General features: G+C 41.4%; 2 protein-coding genes and 1 long non-coding RNA gene across 3 annotated transcripts; 1 reads left to right on the top strand and 2 right to left on the bottom strand.

Annotated features, from left to right (window-relative positions):
* Nucleotides 1-915: 915 nt before the first annotated feature.
* fbxw5 (F-box and WD repeat domain containing 5) lies at nucleotides 916-8,355 on the bottom strand. Its single transcript, XM_041058632.1, has 10 exons — nucleotides 8,263-8,355; nucleotides 7,093-7,288; nucleotides 6,803-6,960; nucleotides 5,970-6,153; nucleotides 5,214-5,362; nucleotides 4,564-4,887; nucleotides 4,283-4,466; nucleotides 3,998-4,145; nucleotides 3,365-3,577; nucleotides 916-2,308 (listed from the first exon to the last, which is right to left on the bottom strand). The coding sequence occupies exons 2-10, from the start codon at nucleotides 7,277-7,279 to the stop codon at nucleotides 2,023-2,025; spliced, it is 1,833 nt and encodes a 610-aa protein (XP_040914566.1). The 5' UTR covers nucleotides 7,280-7,288; nucleotides 8,263-8,355; the 3' UTR covers nucleotides 916-2,022.
* On the top strand, nucleotides 8,057-10,088 carry LOC121195281. The gene is made up of 4 exons (XR_005895454.1): nucleotides 8,057-8,121; nucleotides 8,685-8,934; nucleotides 9,274-9,363; nucleotides 9,465-10,088. It is a non-coding gene; the product is annotated as an uncharacterized LOC121195281 (long non-coding RNA).
* A 1,650-nt stretch (nucleotides 10,089-11,738) lies between these two features.
* On the bottom strand, nucleotides 11,739-15,003 carry LOC121195700 (PR domain zinc finger protein 12-like). The gene is made up of 5 exons (XM_041059330.1): nucleotides 14,772-15,003; nucleotides 13,056-13,246; nucleotides 12,690-12,845; nucleotides 12,330-12,444; nucleotides 11,739-12,172 (listed from the first exon to the last, which is right to left on the bottom strand). The coding sequence occupies exons 1-5, from the start codon at nucleotides 15,001-15,003 to the stop codon at nucleotides 11,739-11,741; spliced, it is 1,128 nt and encodes a 375-aa protein (XP_040915264.1).
* Between the last annotated feature and the right edge of the window lie 3,361 nt (nucleotides 15,004-18,364).

The following is an 18,364-nucleotide window of genomic DNA, read 5'->3' on the forward strand; positions in this document are numbered from 1 at the left end:
GAGACTTGACATTGAGACTTGTGGCCTTTCAGGACATGCTTTTTTTTTTATTTAAGGGGGGAATGCAGCAAACATGGAAAAAAAATGGAGCTACAGAAAAAACAACACTTAAAGTTGTCAAAGGGAACTGAGGAGAGAGTTCATGACTTATTATACACATTTCAAAACAAGGAACATACTGCACACTACACAATCGGTGGAAGAGTTAGCTAATGAAGTGTTGAATTCATGTTTTTTAAAGGGCTTTTAAGCAGTTACAGGAAAACCTCCTACACCAGGGAATCTCCAGGAAAACACAAACAAACACGGGGTAAAGTACCTGAACTGATTCAACTAACTGAAAAACAAAGTATCAAGCTTCACTTGTTATGTGTTAGTTTTTGTTTTGCTTCTCTTAGAGCGGTCTTTGAGCGCCAAACGGACGTTGAAGAGGACTACCAGTATGATGGGAAGTCAAGGGATAACCCAAGTTCTAGACTTTTAGGCTGAATAGAGGTGGCAGGAGGTTAACTCTACTTAGACTAAGACAATAAAGTACGATCTGTTCTTTTAACAGAATTACAGCTATAACAAAACTGACAATTTAATGCAGTGGTTCTCAACCTGGGAGTTCTGACGCCCAAGGGGGTCATGAGCTAACTGCCAGGGGTCGCCAAATGGTTGTGACTCAAAAATACAGAGAACCACTGACTTAATGAATGTTTTCATTGAATATTATATAATTTTTTTAATGTTAATAAATTTCACAATTGAATTTGTGCCATGTTAATATGATTATCTCCCCAATTTGGATCCTGAAGAGGATATTTTATATATATATATATATATATATATATATATATATATATATATATATACACACACACACACACACACACACACACACACACACACACACACACACACACACACACACACACACACACACACACACACCCCTCCAAAGTTTCCTATATATCTACATCCCCCATACTCTATGTTGTGCTTATGGGCATGAAGCGAGAAAGTTCTTCTTGGAAACAAAACAAATTGTCTGTCACGTGTAGTTATGAGGAAAGAAAATACATTTTTTAATGAAAAGAAAGTCCAGAAGACATCCATTTCTGAGTTTTATCCTGATGTGTCAGACAGTTGTGACAAAATTAAAAGGTGTCTATTTGTTACTGATGAATGAAGGTGTTTAAATACAGTTCTATATAATATAGGCTCAACAAACATTAGCTACACAAACAACTTTTGCTCACAGTCATGCTTAACGCTAACTGTTCCTCAACAAATCTTCTAGATTAAATTACTCAATAATTCTACGTTTAATAGAACAGTGATGGATCATTTCTGGGGTACAAGAAAATAATAGGATGGGAAGTCATTAAAAACCAAGGCAGACTGCAACGTATGCAGCTCACTGTCTTTTTCCCTTTTGGTTTTAAACGGTTTTATAATTCTCTAAAAACTGGGTTTATATGGTGTTTATACTCAAGACATCAACTGGATATATCCATTAAGAAGGAAAACAAATGTTCTGAAATAAATTTCAGGTACAGCACTTCATCTCTGATGAGCAGGACATGACAACCTCGATCATAACGTGCCACCTCTGCAGTACATTTACACCTCAGGTCCAGGTGTCCTGTTCACACGCAACATTACAGATAAAAAGAGACACAAACCATGTCTTGGAACAGGTCTAAACATCTGTCTTGTGCATGTAGGTGTGAGCAGCATGCTATCTCTAGCTGTGAGAGCATTTCATTGCAACACAGAATCTGTCCTCTGTTGGCGCAACGGCGCCACCTTTGTGTCTAAGCCTGAGTCACACCTGGAAACACAGGAGACACGTCTCCTGTCAGCTGAAGACACAGGGCACTGCTGTGGGTCACAACACCGTGAGCTCAAGCAAAACCACTGACTGTAACCACGCTGTACATATACATGGAGTGTATATATATTCACACCACAGAGGAAAAAGATCAAACTTTCCTCTCCCCGCTCCCGCCCACTCTGAGTGTTTTCCAACCTGACTCATGGTTTTCCATTGACACTGCTGGCAGACGTGGAGCTCTTGCTGCGGCTCAGCCAGGAAGACAGAAAGTTGCGGGACCTCGGTGGCCGGGCAGGGGCCTGCGCTAGGCGGACCATGCGCGGTGACCGCCACACCTTAATGGTAGAGTCATCGCTGGCGGACAGCAGTAGCTCCTGGTCAGCGGGGCTGAACGCCACAGAGTTCACCACGTCGTCGTGTGCCAGACGTGCCAGACAGATGTTGTAGTGTCGGTCCCAAATGTAGCCGTGCTTGTCTTCAGCTCCGCTACAGGTAGGACAGTGAAGGCGTAAGTCAGTAAATTATTATTTCATCACTGCTGTCAAAGGATGTGCTTCAGTCTGTCATTACCAGGGCTACAACAGAAGATTACTTTCATTATCGACTGACCTTTTAAAATAGACCGCCCCACCCTTGGGGAAACTTTTAGCCTTGGTAGTGCTACTTTTGGCGTGTTTTGGTCTGTACCACACTCAGTCTTCACACAACCTTGACAAATGGTACATTCTTTGAAAGCTTAATGTCTTCTGATTATATCAGTGCAAAGCATTTTAGGATCCCCATATCACCACAGGCGAAAAATTGGTTTAGATAAAATATTTTACACAGAAAATGTGCTACTACAAGGCTTACATTCCCTATTTCATGAAAAAAAAATGTATGCGGCTTTGACCAGCAGTGTAAAAACCACATACATTTCCATAATAAGACAATGAAAAGCTGCAAATCCTCTCATATATGAGACCGGAAACAAGTGATTTTTAGAATTTCTGCTAAAAAAAATGTTTAAATAATTAACCAGTTATCAAATTGCTAATTCCTATTAATTTTCTCTCACTATTTGATTAATTGCTTCTAAACATTAAGAACTATCTTGGCTAATAAACACAACAACAATGTGCAATATAATCATATCAAAACCAATACAGAACTTGACTAAAAGCTAAAAAGTGTGGTTGTTAAACTGTAAATAAATGCTATAAATGAATACTGTGTTTCCCAGATTCAGATTTTCATTTTTTAAAAATTATCTCAATATCATGATTATATGCAGTATAAACAATCTGTACAAATCAAATAATAATAAAGCAATGGCTACATGACCATTCACACACAAATACACAAAAGCTTAAGTTCTCTGTGGCTAAAAATAAGAGACATCATGATATGATCAGTGAAATTGTGGTGACAGATTTCCCACCATTTCAGTATCACTTGCCTACTCGTACATGACCACTTAGTGGAGAGATACAGGCAAATTAATGGTAAATGGTATCTGAGAGATAAAACATTTTTGTAAAAAGTACACAGTCTGTCACGCACCTGGCAACAAAGTCTCTGCTGACATCGAGGAAGATAAAGAAGCACTCGTCATTAGGCGTGAAGGCTCGGTGAGCGCGCAGACTCCTTCTCTCCTCCCTCAAGCTCTTAAGATCGATGACATGCAGGTCTATCTCCTCGGCAATGGGAGGCGGAGACATGGGGTCAGAGATCACGCATCCCGCTGGCCAAGCCCGGCTGTTCACATAGAGGTACCTGATCAATGAAAAGAGTAAGGTTAGAGTTCCACAAAAACACAGATACATGCTGTCTTTTTGGTACTAAGCCAGTGCCAAAATCGATTTACTTTGACTTTTTAGGTTAGGTTTGGCTCACAGACAGTGTTCCAAATTCACCCCAAAGGTGTTTATGGGTTTGAGGCAAGCCAGGCAAGTTCTTCCAGGCCTAACTCGGAAAATCTTTTTTTTTTCGGACCTAGCTTTGTGCACGAGGCCTTCGTCATATTGAAATGTTGAAAGGGCCTTCCCCAAACTGTTGCTGCCGAGTTAGACAATAACTGTTGTCTAAAATATCACTGTATGCAGTGGCAAATGGAATTTAAGGTAAAAAAAAAAATGTGACGAACCAGAATCTACAAAAGTATGCGGGCAGAGTTGTAAATATGTGGCCATACACCTGTGGTCTGGAGAAAGGCCCATGCCAATAATGTGTCCATGGATATCAATGACGTGGTCCAGGGAATCAAAAAACTCATCCGGACTCCGCTCTTCACCCAGGACGGGACCACAAGTCGTCATCTGGTCAGGCTTGATCCTCTTAATACCTGGAAAAGAAAAGCAAATGCCACATGAGAGGAGAAGTCTGACAGCACTGTGTCTGATTTGTCTTATACATCAACAATGTATTTACATCATATCTGCAATGTTTGGTTTAGTCCTCACAGCTTGGACACAATAATACCTATCTGGTGAGGGGAGTACGTAAGGCTGCCGGTGGTGAAGAGTAAGTAAGTTTTGTCTTCCCCTTCCCCGGACTCAGAGGGCTCAATGAGGCTGGAGTCAGGTGCTTTTGTATGTGCTCTGCCCATCATCTGGGCCACCTGAGTCTCAATCTCCAGTTCCCTGGGCCCTACTTTTTTACGACTCTGACATTGATGATGAAAGAGAGAGACAAGAACAAAAATAAAGATTTTAGCTTAAAAAACAGGGAAAAAATGCCTGAGAGTGTTACACCTAGCTCACCTGTATGACATGCTCCAAGGTCGGCTGGGGGTGGCGGGCAGTGGGGAGGCCGTGACACCTCGCTTCCCTCCGACACTCGTCCTCGTCCTCTTCCTCGTCTTCCTCCTCACTGCCGGAGGTTCCCAGGTCAAAGAGGAGGGGCTGGTGATGCTGCTGCTGCCCTTTCTGCCTTTGAGCCTGAGACTGGGCCTCGTAGTCCAGCACCAAGTCCGGGTTGTCATGGCGACGGCAGTGGGCCACCATCACTGTGCGGATGGTGCTGGCATTGATGTTCTGGATCTGGAAAAGGCGCTTGACCACGTTGACATTTTCTGATTCAATATCCTGTCGCAGAAAAGTGTGTGGAGGAGAGGACACATTGTGGGTGACATATTCATTTTAATTTTACATTTACTGCTGTAATTACATTTACACACTGTCTTGTTCCACGTATTCACACCTTGGAGTTGCCAACTCAACTGAACAGTTAAATACTTAAAAAAAGAAAATCTTCAAATACAAAGATTTTTAAATTTTTGAAGAAGGAAAAAGTAGCTCTGAGATTTTCCACAATAATATATAGAGTGTTAATAACTTCTTCCTGTAGGTGCCGTATCTACAGAGAGACTTTGATGGACTAACTAAGCATTAGCGGGTGCGGTGGGTCTCACCTGGAAGGCTTTATTGAGCCAGAGCACAGAACAGGACGTCATGTTGCCTATCCAGTGAAGGTTCCCAGAGATCAGGTGGGTCTCATTTAGCCAGCAGCCGAATACATCGTATGGTTTGTTCCTCACACGTGACAACAGGGTGTAATTTTCTGTGATGGTGCAAAGAATGGGGAGCGTGAGAGAGATAGCAAAAGGTAAATTAAAACATAGCTGCTATGAAACAGAGCTGCATTTTTACTTTATCACAGATGGTTCTGCTTTCTGTCAGATCAGTTCTTGGACAGTCTACAGCTGTTTTTACATATAACTGACACACATTTATGCATGCATGCAATAAGTAAAGACTTCGTGACACTGACCACACTATTTTCATTTCAGTCATCTATATGAGCTAATGAAGCTGGAGGCATTTCACAATACTGTGACTCGACACGGAGTAATTTAAGAGTATGTTTTTAGCAAAGAAAGATGTCTGGTGTATTTTAGAACAGATTCACACATATCACTGAGGCCATTATTACTGTGTCAAAGCAGGATTATACTATGAGTGACCTATCACTTACATGAGCTACATGTACATGCTGTTTCTTACATACTTCATTTATATTAACCAACACCTGCCTTATTCACACACAACTGTGTCAGGTCAAATAAAGGTCTAATAAAGTCAAATAAAGTCTTTTGCTGTGGGAGCAAAAACTCTGGCATGATATAATTTAGAGCAAAAATCAAAAATTAACTTCCCCTACTCCCTACCCAGACTGATGACGGCAATTTCCCCAGAAGAGGAGTGGTGTGGGCCCAAGTAAACACCAGACACAAGCAGCAGGCTGTCGTCAGCATTGAACTGGGAGAACTGGGTGTAGCCCCAGTTGAACTGCCGCATGCTGGAGCTGTGCACCAATGAGATATTACCATCTGGCCGCTCCGTGTCCCACAGCTGATGACAAGAAGGCAGAAGACAGGTTTGGAAATAAGTGAGTGGACGATAAAAACGATGACTGCTGCTGCCGGTGGTGGTTACACATTCATCAGATCAGACAACAATCTGAAAACTAAACACTGCAGTGATATCTCATCTCTTGGATGTTTCCAAGTCACCAGTCGAGCTGCTCCCCCAGTAGTCAAGCACCAAAACACACTCCAACATTTAAAATCACAAATATGATAGAAAGATCATTTTAGTCAATAATAAAAACAAAAGATGTTTGAAAGAATTAAAGGATGGGAAAACAAATAATGTTACTACAAAAAAACAAAGTAAAAAAAAGTGTGTGAGCAACGACTATTATAACTGAAACACTTTGAGTTATTTAATCAAAGTTATTAACTATATTTAACATTAGCTGCAACATGACTGGCACTGTGTTGAAATGAAATCTTTTAATCTATGTTTCACATTCGCTTGTTGTAACTTGCTTTGGCCCTGGATTGTGTACTTTAGAGGAGGACTATCAGTGAACCACAGAAGAAAAGCCCTACTGTTAGGTAAATAACCAAATAATGAACACAATCACTTATAATGCTGGCAGAAAGCAAATAAACAAGATTCAGGATGAAAATAACATCAATAATACTTGAATCCCTACCTTGACAGTGCAGTCTTTGGAGCAGGAGGAGAACCGGTGACCCCTGTGAGAGAAAGCCAAGTGGAGGACTTGGTCACTGTGCTCTCTCAGTGTCTGAACCTCCACACAGGGGATACAGTCAAACAGACGCTTGAACTCCCTGTGCCACGACACAGCCGCTGCATAAAGGCAGATTATAAGTTATTTAAAACTTCATCAAGACTAATGTCTGCAAAAGAATGCCTACTTTTGGAATAAATAATTGTAGTCTTTTAATTTCCCTGTGAAATAATATGGTTTTAAGCATTTACATGGGTGTCGTGGGACAGAGCGGGGGATGCGGTAGTAGCTGTAGAACAGCTCCCTCCACAGGAACTCATCTCTGGAGACAGCCAGCCACTGTCTGCAGGTCAGACCAGCTCTCAGCACGGCATCGTGGGGCAGACGCAGGAAGATCTCCAACACCAGGCTGTCTGGCAGGACTGGGCCACACTCCATGATAACATCCTGTGCAACACACACACACATTATGTTCTATGATGTGACTCGTGAAAAACTAAATAAATACATTCAATCAAAAAGAAATAAAAAAACAAACAAACTGTGTAGCATTTCCATACACATTTCCCCTAAATTCCCATATTTGGCATGTTTGGGATCTCCAAGAGGATATATATTATAGTTTCTTTGGGTTTAAACAAAACTTAGCTGCACAGCATGAGTTTCTAGTAAATGACTACATATCTACCACAAAACAAAGACACAGTTTGCGTAGTATAGGGCTGCAACTAATGACTATTTGCAGTATTTATTAATTTGCTGATTTTCTTCCCAATTAATTGATTAATCATCTGCTCTATAACAGATCAGTGCATGAACACCGAACTTAAAGCCTCTACATGTTTCTCAGTGTCATAAATCCTGCAAGAGTCGCTGCTGGAACAGTGCCATGTTAGCGTGGCATTTCCTCAACTACAACCTGAAACAACCGTATAAAATTATGAATTTAATACGAGCTCAACTTCAAATAAATGTGTATAAATTAACCCGTCGTGATATCAATTTGATATCATTTACTCGGCTCTTCTTTGCGAAACCAAACCGCTGTGTGAAGATGACCTAACATGGAAATCTTTGTCGCCGAGCGTAAAAACTAATAACAAGTTACCATGTTTACACTGTGAACAAACTGTACCGCCTCGCTGCTGACCTATGAAACATTAGCAAGATAAAAAATCTGATACCAAGCGGACGTTTGAGTGTTTGTCGATCATAATTGAATTTACAGCTAAGCTAGTCGGAGATATCTACCAAGCTAACGTTAAGCTAGCCGTTAGCAGGTATTTGTTTTCAACTTTTAGCGACATCCAACGATTTAATTTTGACGACAAGCGTTTACTTTCATATATCAACGCTTTGCTTGCATGAGATAATCGGCCTGGTTCAGTACACAGTTGCTGACACCATAAACTGAGACCCACCTGCTGGATCAAAGTACGTTAGACGAGAAACTCGAACGGCTAGCTAGCGCTAAAGGCTAGCCACAGAGAAATGACAACAATCCTCCGGTGTCGTGCCAAAAAGTGGTCGTCTGCCAAAAAGTGATCGTCGGTGTCGTGCAAAAAAAGTGGTCGTTTAAAACGTTTAAAGTTGAGGAGATCATTTATTTACCGACATGAAGTATGAAACAAATCTAATGCATGTTTTTAATCTAATTTTCTGTCATTCATCTGTAAATATTAAAGCACATCATCACCTTAATGATTAAGAGGAAGGTATTATTTGAGCATTAAAAAATGTAATCAGTTCTCTAATGAACTATTTTCTCACAAAAACGAATATTCAGAGACACAGAATGAAAAGATCCCTGGTAAGTAATTTATACACTGTTCTGCTCTTACAGCTTACACACATAACCAGTAATACTATACTTCCAGCATCTATGCGGTGGCTCCCAGTTCACTGACACCACAGGGAGCATCAGTCAGTGGAGTATTAGAGGCTCTGTGACTGAAAAATGCTCTGTCATTGTCTTGTGTGAGTGGACACACACACTATAACCCTGACTGCACAGGAACAGCAGAGCTGCACTTCAAGACAAACGCGTGAAGAAAAAAATTAAAGTGGAGCGATGCTGTGACGAATATTTTCTGGTAAGTGTTGCAACTTTTTTGAGATAAGAGAAAATTATAGCAAGTTTTTATACTGACAGTTTAGTGGCAAACAGGTTTTATAAACGTGGTGAACTATCACATATATTTTGCTGTAGACGGTTTTATTCTTTTCACTGCATTTAGAAACAAATTTTCATGAAGTAAAGTCTTAAAACAAGAAAATGCATTGCAGGACAACAGAGTGTGTTAAACACGATAGGGGCAGGATCAAGTTACCTGACACAGCATTACCTCAGCAGAAAACACTTGGCAGCAGCGTGGCTGATACTACACAGATAAAATAATAATTCCTGCCTGTTTCACACTGTTTCCCCACAGTACTGCGCAATGTGGCTGACTGGATAGTTTCTTGCTGTGGCTCCTCAAAGAAGGGCAAGACTGCAGCAGGATGACGATACCAGTGCAAAGGTGCTGATCATTATGTCAGATGGTGATGATGACCATTTTGAAATAATGATCTGCGTAACTAGTTTAGATGGTTAAACTGTCTTCATTTCCTCACTGTGCAGGGCAGAGAGTGCGGACGGTCTGTAGAGATGAAACAGCATCAAGTCAGAATCCTCCCTAACTCCTCCCAGCAGAATGGATAGAAGAGATGCCCACATTTCTCTGCCTGGTCCTTTATCTGTGAAGTTTGTTTACGTGCAGTATGTCAGTCTGTGTTGCTCTGCAGTTGTTATAATGATGACTAATCTGAAAACTCCTTGCTGGGAAGCTGGATTATGTCTGACAGCTGACAAGTGCAGCAGCAGCTCAGAAGTGTCTTACATTTACTGTGTGAACAAAATACTTTTATAGTAAAATAGGAATCCAATAATTTAAAAAATATATTATTATTTGACTGTCTCTCTAAAGGATGTTAATTTTTCTCTTGTGAGTCTCTCTTCTCCTGAGTATCTGGCGCCATCATGTGGAATGGAAAAACAACTGCAGCAGCCTATCACTTGACTAATAAAGACAGATAACTGGCTTATTAATTACTAAGAAGAAACAGTATTGATCTATACAATATTAAAGCTGATTTATTGCAACTGTTTTGCTCAGTAGCTAATCATAATTAACATTATATAACCAAATGAAAGAACAAATTACAGATGATCAGCTGTTAATAAAAATAAATTCCACTTTCTTTACCTGCATAAAGTGCTTGTCAGTTTCTTTATTTATTAACTTTAAATAGTTTCTTGCTTCTTACATTAACACACACCATATTGGCACTGACAGTATGAATACACCAACTAATAAAATACACAAAGTATTAAAATTGAATCTCTTTTTCATCATTGTGAGTCCACTTATAGTCCTTTCATTGACTTCCCAATAATGATTGTGGACAGCCACTTCAAACAGAGGCTCTGGTTGAGGGTGCCCCCTGACCCCCCTGGGGGATAATGGGCCCCTGGGCCTGTGCCCAATGTCCCTGTTCACTAATTTGTCCAAGTGCAGGCCCGTCTATACATAGACAGAAAGACACATTGTCACCTGCGACATTTCAGAGTCCCCAATGCACTTACTATACCTTTCCTACGCACCTTCTGTCTTTGGACTCTGTGAGGAAATCAGAGCAGACACAGGGGAAACATGCAAACTCCTCATGGAGTCTTCAAACTCCACCCAGACTGGCAGGTTCAAACCTAGGGCCTCCCAGCTCTGGGGCAACTGTCCAGTGTTCTTAACCCGCCACTTGCGTAAGGTGTGCTGGTATACTGGGACTCCAGCCACTGAGACACTGAACAGGATACTCAGTTTAGAAAATAGATGGAAGTTTTATTATCAGACTCACCGCTCTGTGCTCACAAGACCAACAAAAACAAATTGTCTGATTGTTAGCAAGAATGAGGCAAAAGAAGTGTTTCTCAGTAAAATAAGTGTTTTAAGTGAGGGTTTTTTGTTTTTAATTAAAATTTGGTGTTCCATCTTTGAGTAACGATTTCTTCAGCTCTCAGGTACAATTAAGTGAACTAGACCAGATGTTCAGATTAAATCAGCCTGGAGCTGCACAGTCCTATGAAGCTGTGAACATCAGTCTGCTCTCAGTCTTTGGTCTGGATTTGACTCTAAAAAGATCAGGTTGAAATGCATTCTCTGACCTTTACTGATGAAAAACTGGCTTTTTTCTTACTTGCAGTGATCAACTATCACAAAATTGAAATCACATTGTATGTAACATCATATCATATCATTTATTTAGAATAGAAGAAAGCACAAATGTATTTACATTCACATATACAGTAGCATACAATACAATTTTACAATTACACAGTTCTCCAAAGTATACAGTCTGTACAAGGTTAAAGTGACAATTTCAGTTTACAGTGTGGAACAATGCAGCTGAAACGATGTACACTGGAGGCCACATCCCCTAGTTTCTACTGACTACAAATCTCTGACCGGAGGTACTTTTCACCTGAGCTGGTGAGGATGTGATGCAAAAATAAAACATGATGTGAAAATGCAGGAAAATATCTGTCTTGTCTCACATTTGTAGTGATGTTTGACACGTTCAGTTTTTTTAAGATTACACTGAGAAGCACTGGTGATTTTTTTTCAGTATATTTCAGCTTCTAAAATACAAACATTAAAACATCCTTCTGCTTTGATCACATGAGAGCCAAAGAAACAAGCAAATAAAAATGTCTTTGTGAGATGCTTCACTATCACATCACCTCATTTATTTCCACAATAAAGGCCTGTCTCATCAGGAGCTTCCTTTACTTCTCCACTACAGCCCTAATCTAAAGTGCAACGTTGTTCTGCGTGACTGTCCCTCCACGTCTCTGTCATCATAGCACCATGGTGGGGATGTGATGCACCAGCGGCATCTGGTGCTGGTGTGGCATGGTGGTAATCTGTGGGGGAGGAGGGGACACCTGGGAGGGCACGTCTGCGCCGGACGTCACCGGCTTGTGCCGTGCGCTCTTCTGGTGCGCCCTAAGGCCCGCCAGCTGGGAGTAGGCGCTCTGACAGACGTGGCACTTGTAGGGCCGCTCGCCGGTGTGCAGGCGGACGTGGTTGCGGAGCGTGGACGATTGGCTGAAGCGACGGTTGCAGAAGCGGCACACAAACGGCTTGTCCAACGTGTGGATGCGCATGTGGGAGCGCAGGTTGCTGCGGGAGTTGAAGCCACGGTGGCAGATGACGCAGCGCATGCGACCGGCAGTGGTGGAGGAGGAGGGAGGGGAGCATGATGAAGCGCCTTCACAGGAGTGGGACTCATCTGGATGAGGAAACAAGAAGAGGGGAGATGATTTAAATCCGTCTCAGTTTACGTTTGTCACAGATGGGCGCTGCAGCCCAGAGGAAGTTTTGTATATTAAAACTAACCAAAACCTTTACACTGTCTCAAACATGATCCCTGGTATTGATCCACTCACCATTCCTGCTTTTCTTTTGGTGCTCTTCATCTGTTCCAGGAACTCCAGGGATTCCCAGGAATGTGTTGTGAGTGTTACCATACCAGACAAGAAGCTCCTGGTCTGGTGGGATGGTCTGAGGGAGGAAGAGAAGAGGGCAAAGGCCAGTTTATCAACTGTGTTTATTAACTGTGCTGCTCTGTGAGTATATGCAACCTGAAAATCAACTTCTCCAAGTTACGACTCACAGATTCAATTCTCTTTCTGACCAGCAGGTGACGCTGTTCTAAAGGATATTTACATTTTTTGCTGGCCTCAAATAAAATCCCAGAAGAGCCACCCAAGGCCCGGTGCTGGAAACATGTTTGAACTTGTTCTCACCTCCACAGCCTTGTAGAAGATGCTGCTGCCGATCTGCACCACTTCCAGATTTTGCTCCTGCTCATTCCGGGCGCATTTAATGTAGGTCATCCAGCTGCGCTGATCCTCCTGACTGGCATCGATGAAGTAACGCACTGTGCCGTCTTCATTAAACACCTGAGCGCACAAAGAAAACCGGTTTAATGTGCGGAAAAATGTGACTTAAGTTAAGTTAATTAAATGAAGTTATAAAACACTCAGTCAGAAAAGTTTCTGGGGAACACAGGGCGCATGTGATGTGACACCTTGTCACATTCATCGCGTCTTACAGGCCTTTCCCAACAGACTGCACACACCCCATCACTAACGTTTGAAGTCTGAGCTCACCTCCCACATGAGGTTGTTATTCTTAAGCAGGTCCACGTGTTCGGGGGACAGGACTCTCCCCGTGAAAGGGCCCATCTCGGTCCCCGCTTTGATCCAGGTCTTTGAGAAGATGCCCAGACCTTCTCCAGGGATCGAGCTTTGGGCGATGATCACTTCAGTGGGCAGCACCAGGCTGGACAGTTTCTGCACCTCTGCAAATGTAAAGAAGAGATGTGAGCCTAAGACATGGAGAAGGACTGCGCAGTTTCGATATCAGCACTATATTAAATCTGTTTTTTTTTTTGTTTTGTTTTTGTTATTGTCTTTTTTTTTTTTTTTGTTTTTATTGCATGAGTAAAACTGCGCTTAAATGTTATTTAGATAAAACAGAGACTAAATTTTGTGGTCAAATTGTTCTTCAGCAGCGTGAGTGGATGCAAAAAAAAAGTCCTGAAAGCAGCAAATGGACTGAATCTTATTTTAGTCACGAAATATTAAGCTACACCTTATCCTCCGTTTAATTCGATTATCTGGATGAATTGAAAGTTTTTGTTGCGCAGAGAAACCCCCTTGGAAAGCATTTTCATCCGCATCAGAAAGGAGGGAAAAAAGAAAGAAAAAAAAAAAGATCGTGCGATTCTTTAATGTCAAAATCAAAGATTTTTTTTTTTCATTTGAGGCTGCGAAAAAGCCCGGCTGAATAGGGGTTAAATGGTCCTCTATTGCCCAGGGTCCAGCAATTTGTCATGCTTCAGATGTGATATTCATTAAAGTTTACTGGAAAAGAAACGGCTAATTCCAAATTCATTATCCTTTTAAGAACTTTGTAGCAATAAATTTGCGCTGAATGAAACGAGGACTTGTTTAAAAGACTGAGGAATTTCTGCAACAAAAAAATGGAAAGGCGATTAAATGGTTGACATGCAATGAATAGCATTAGATTTAGCCTTCACGGTGCATTATGCGAGGAACAGCAAATCTTTTAAGGGGAGAGAAAGAGAAAAGCTCCGGAGCCCCATAGCTGCCAAGAGAGGAAAAGAGACTGTCCGGAGATTGATGAATGCGGGATAAAAACCCGGGACATCTCAAAGAAAGGGAACCTTTCTCTCCTCGAGGTTTAAGTGGAAACTTTCCCAGGTCAAGCACAAAGTTAACCAAATGAATTTAATGCCCCGCGTCTTTCAATCAGCGGCAGTTACACGACTAACAAGCCTCCAAACGCGAGGTCTGGAGGCTCTGAAGGGGTTAATGCGCTAAATGGGTAGAAATAAAGCAGAAAATAGCAACAAATGAGTCAGAGAAAGTTTGCGAAATAGATGTTCGAGACAGTTCGTCTGGTTCCCGTGACAGGATGAAGGACCTTTGGATGTTATGTGTGATGGTGTCATTAGGACAAACTGCGCAAAATGTAGCTGTCACATTGGAAAAGTGAAAAAAATGCAGTGACAGGTTTGTGGGAAATCTCACAAACCTGTGAGATTTAATGTAAGAAAATTATTTATAAATACATATATATATATATTTATTTTATTAAACCCAATCAAACCACGTTTTTATGCCCATAAAGCACCATAAAGACGCATTTTTAGACACAGGTTTGGATAAAACACTAAACGCTAAAATTAGGCCACATAAAGCACAATAAAATAACTTCCAAAGGTGCACAACAACAGGCTGAAACAGTCAAGACACAAACGAAATTAAATTGTCCAACAGTAAAGCAGCAGGTCAGCCTACCTCCAGCGAAGGACTGAGCCAGCACCTCGGCGGTGAAGGCGGTCTTGGGGCTGATGCCGCTGCCGCTGCCGCTCTGCCGCTCCTCCGCCAGGTGTTCGCCCAGCACGTTCCTCCACCTGCCGTACAGGAAACTGTGCAGGATGTCCGAGGTGATCACGTCCGACAGCGAGCGGCTCGGACACTTAAATCCAGACTTGAGAGCCAAAGCGTCGGCGGGTAGCACGGAGCCCATGTTGTTGCACAAAATAAAACAACAACAACAACAAAAAAGACGAAAACCCTGAAGTGAGAACAGCGGCGCAGCTGCAAGCAGAGCGAAGAAGAAGAAGAAGAAGAAGAAAGAGTGGACCCACGGAGCTGCTCCTCAGTGCGTCCTTCTGCTCCAAACTGTCTGTGCGTAAAGCTGCCTCGCCAGGCTGTGAGGGTCTCTTTATATAAGTGGCTAGGGTGACCCCTGTCTAATTACTTATTAATGACACACCCCTCACCGTGTGGACCTGCCTGCTGCACCGCAACAAACCAGCAGAGACATTAAAACACACAGCAGAGAAAGAGAGAGACAGAGAGAGACAGAGAGTGAGGCCGAAACTTTATTTTTGACAATTATCTGCAGTTAAAGCTGAACGTTAATCTCGTGCAATATTTTTGTGCAAAGCTTCTAAATGCACGCTGAGTAGTTTAAAAGACAATAAAACATGTTTTGAAATATTTATTAAGATCGAAAACCTGTAAAATAGAAAGTTTAAAGTGCTTAATAAACTTTGAAGACAAAAACAAAAACACGATTAGATCGCAAATAGTGAACAGGCTGCGCACTGTGGCCCATATGAATATAAATCAACTCTGATTGTGCACAGCAAAAAAAAAAAAAAAAAAAAAAACAGACAGAAAAAGGACATTGCAGCTAGTTTAAGTGATGAGTTGAGTTTTCTGTCCACAGAAGTGGGTCATTGAGTCTGGGAGCTGCTCGCCCTTTTTTTTCTCAGGCATTTCGCATTCATGCGGTGGTAATATTAATTTTTGCTTGTGTGTGTGTGTGTGTATGTGTGTGAGGAGTTAGCGCGGGAATAACAAGAATGGAAACAAACTCGAAGTGGTTTTTTTGGTACAGCATTGTTCGCATGGCAAAAAATGCAAAGCTGCTTTGACGTGGTTCACTTTTTCAAGCCCTTGTTGAGGTAAGCGGTTTAATATTCATGGATGTTCGGAGCCCCCCTCGGTATTGTGACAACGTTTAGATGAGTATATACGACCCCTTTCTTCTCTATAGTCACAGTCCTCTGTGTTTTTTCCTCTCCTGCCTATTTTTCGGGCTTGATGGACTGGGGCTAAATGGGCAGTTTTCCTTCTTTTCCAGCAGAGAGGACATCTTTATTCCATCCCCGGCTCACAGGTTTCCTATTCAGCTCCCCTCCAAGTAATGTCAGGGCCCTGAAAAGTGCTGCAAATCAATCTTTCATGGTGTTTTGAGGGCAATTTGACATCCATGCACTCCTCTTTTCACTCCAACAACTACAAGGGGATTGTCCGAAAAAAAAAATGGGCAAGTTGTGCTCTCTCTTTCTCCCTGTCTTTCTCTGGACGAATATGGACTATGGCAGTGTAATGGGAAAGAAGATATGGCAACTAAATACAATAGCGGAGAGTTTTTGTTTTTTGGGTTTTTTTTTCTGAGCAGCAGAGATAGTGAAAAGGCAAGGTGAGTGACAGGGCACGAAAAAAGATTACTGTGAAACAGCTGCTTTTTATGAGCGGGCCCCTCCTACATTTGTCTCCTTTTCCCAGATGAAATTTCTCTGCTCTTTCAATGGGATTCTTTCTCATCTAGATTGATTTACATTTATAGCATTCATCGCACAAATCCGAGGTAAATGGCGGGGACAGGAGGGTGGGGCCGCTTCTTTATTAAAGAGGAATTAAATGAATTGAATGTGGGGTAACGCATGGATTTGATTTGCTTATTTATGCATTAACCTATGGCATTATTTGGAGCTGGTAAAGCCGCGGGCATGTCAGCAATAGCAAATCATCCTGCTTAGCTGTTCCATTGTAAAACAATTTAAGCTATTATTCTGTCCATTTAAAGCTTATCAATTTAATGTGGATGATTGACAATTATTGCACAAAGAATGCGGTAATTGTTTTATTTCAAAGGGCTGGTGGGAAACCTATCAAAGAAAAGCGTTTGTTTGTGGATAAATAGCGGAGTTTACGCTCATCAACAGCCGGAGAGAGAGAGAGAGCTGGAGAGAATGGACTCGATCAAGTTAAAATAATAGATGGGGACATTTAAACTTTAATGACAAAATAACAAGTAAAAGACAAATTATAAGAAATTAAGATTTTTTTTAGATTTTGCTTGAAATTTCGCTTTTCTTTCACGTGTAATGCTCGTTAAAAAAAAAAAAAATATTGTTCGAATTTTTAAAAGAAAAGAACGAAAGAAAAGTGACTGCTCCTGCTGAAACATAATTTGCATTGAAACACTCGTTGCTAAAATATTCCCAGTCACATCAAGAGCCACAGGCCTGCAGGGGAAACACACACACACACACACACACACACACTTCTGCAAACTGCTGCCGTCCAACCAGCAGGGAGGAAAGAGTGTCGAGTCTCCCGGGATGCTCCGCAGGGTCATTAAAAACAGATTAAGGTAGCTGCCACAGTGTGGAGGATACTGAAGATCGGCTTATCTGTTGCAAAGGTGAGAGGGGTGCAGTCCCTCCTCCTCCTAAAAGAGCTTTTTTTTCCCTCCCCCCTTTCTCTTGGTGGACAGGACAGGGAGGAGACAGGACACCTGCTTGACGCAGTGGAGGCGTATGTGTGTGTACGTTAAGTTACGCAGCAAGGAAAACTGTTTTAAATTGTTTGGGCCAGACTTTGACAAAAAAATATTACATTTGAAAACTTGAGACAGTAAATCTGAGAACTTTTAGACAATAATTCAAACGTTGTGACCTAGAAAAAAGAAATCACATCAATCTGTTTTGCGCTTTAGTTTCAGTGGTGGAAAGTAATTAAGTACTTTTTTGAGGTACTTTTAAGATACTATATTTCTGCTCCGCTGCATTTCTGAGGCACATTTTGTACTTCTCCACTGCATTTATCTGACAGCGGTAGTTACACTAAAGATTTAATTAGTTATTAATAATAATCAATTAATTGATATGTTATAGATTAAGCGACTCAGTCGTACATAAAGGAGTTACAGTTATTCTCACCTTTAAGAGCTGCAACATTAAAATTTCGCTTACACATGAATTCATCTGTTATAATCTAATAATATGCAAACTGTTATTCTGAAATGGATCATTCTGCATAAGGAGCACTTATTTTTATTTTGGTACATACTAAGTATATTTGATATCAATACTTTTACACTTCTGACTTCTACTTGTAAGAGAGTTTTCCTACACTTTGGTATTTGCTACTTTTACTAAAGTAAAAGACCTGTTCAGCACAGGCATGCTGAGTTATTGTGAACATGTATAATCAATCAAACAGATCAATAAAACTCAATGAGAGAACTATTCTCTGCTATAGAGAAGAGAAACTGCATGGTGCAGTGATTGAGCCTCAGTTTTTCAAAG

This window comes from Toxotes jaculatrix, chromosome 16 (genome assembly GCF_017976425.1).
Source record: "Toxotes jaculatrix isolate fToxJac2 chromosome 16, fToxJac2.pri, whole genome shotgun sequence".
NCBI lineage: Eukaryota > Metazoa > Chordata > Actinopteri > Toxotidae > Toxotes > Toxotes jaculatrix.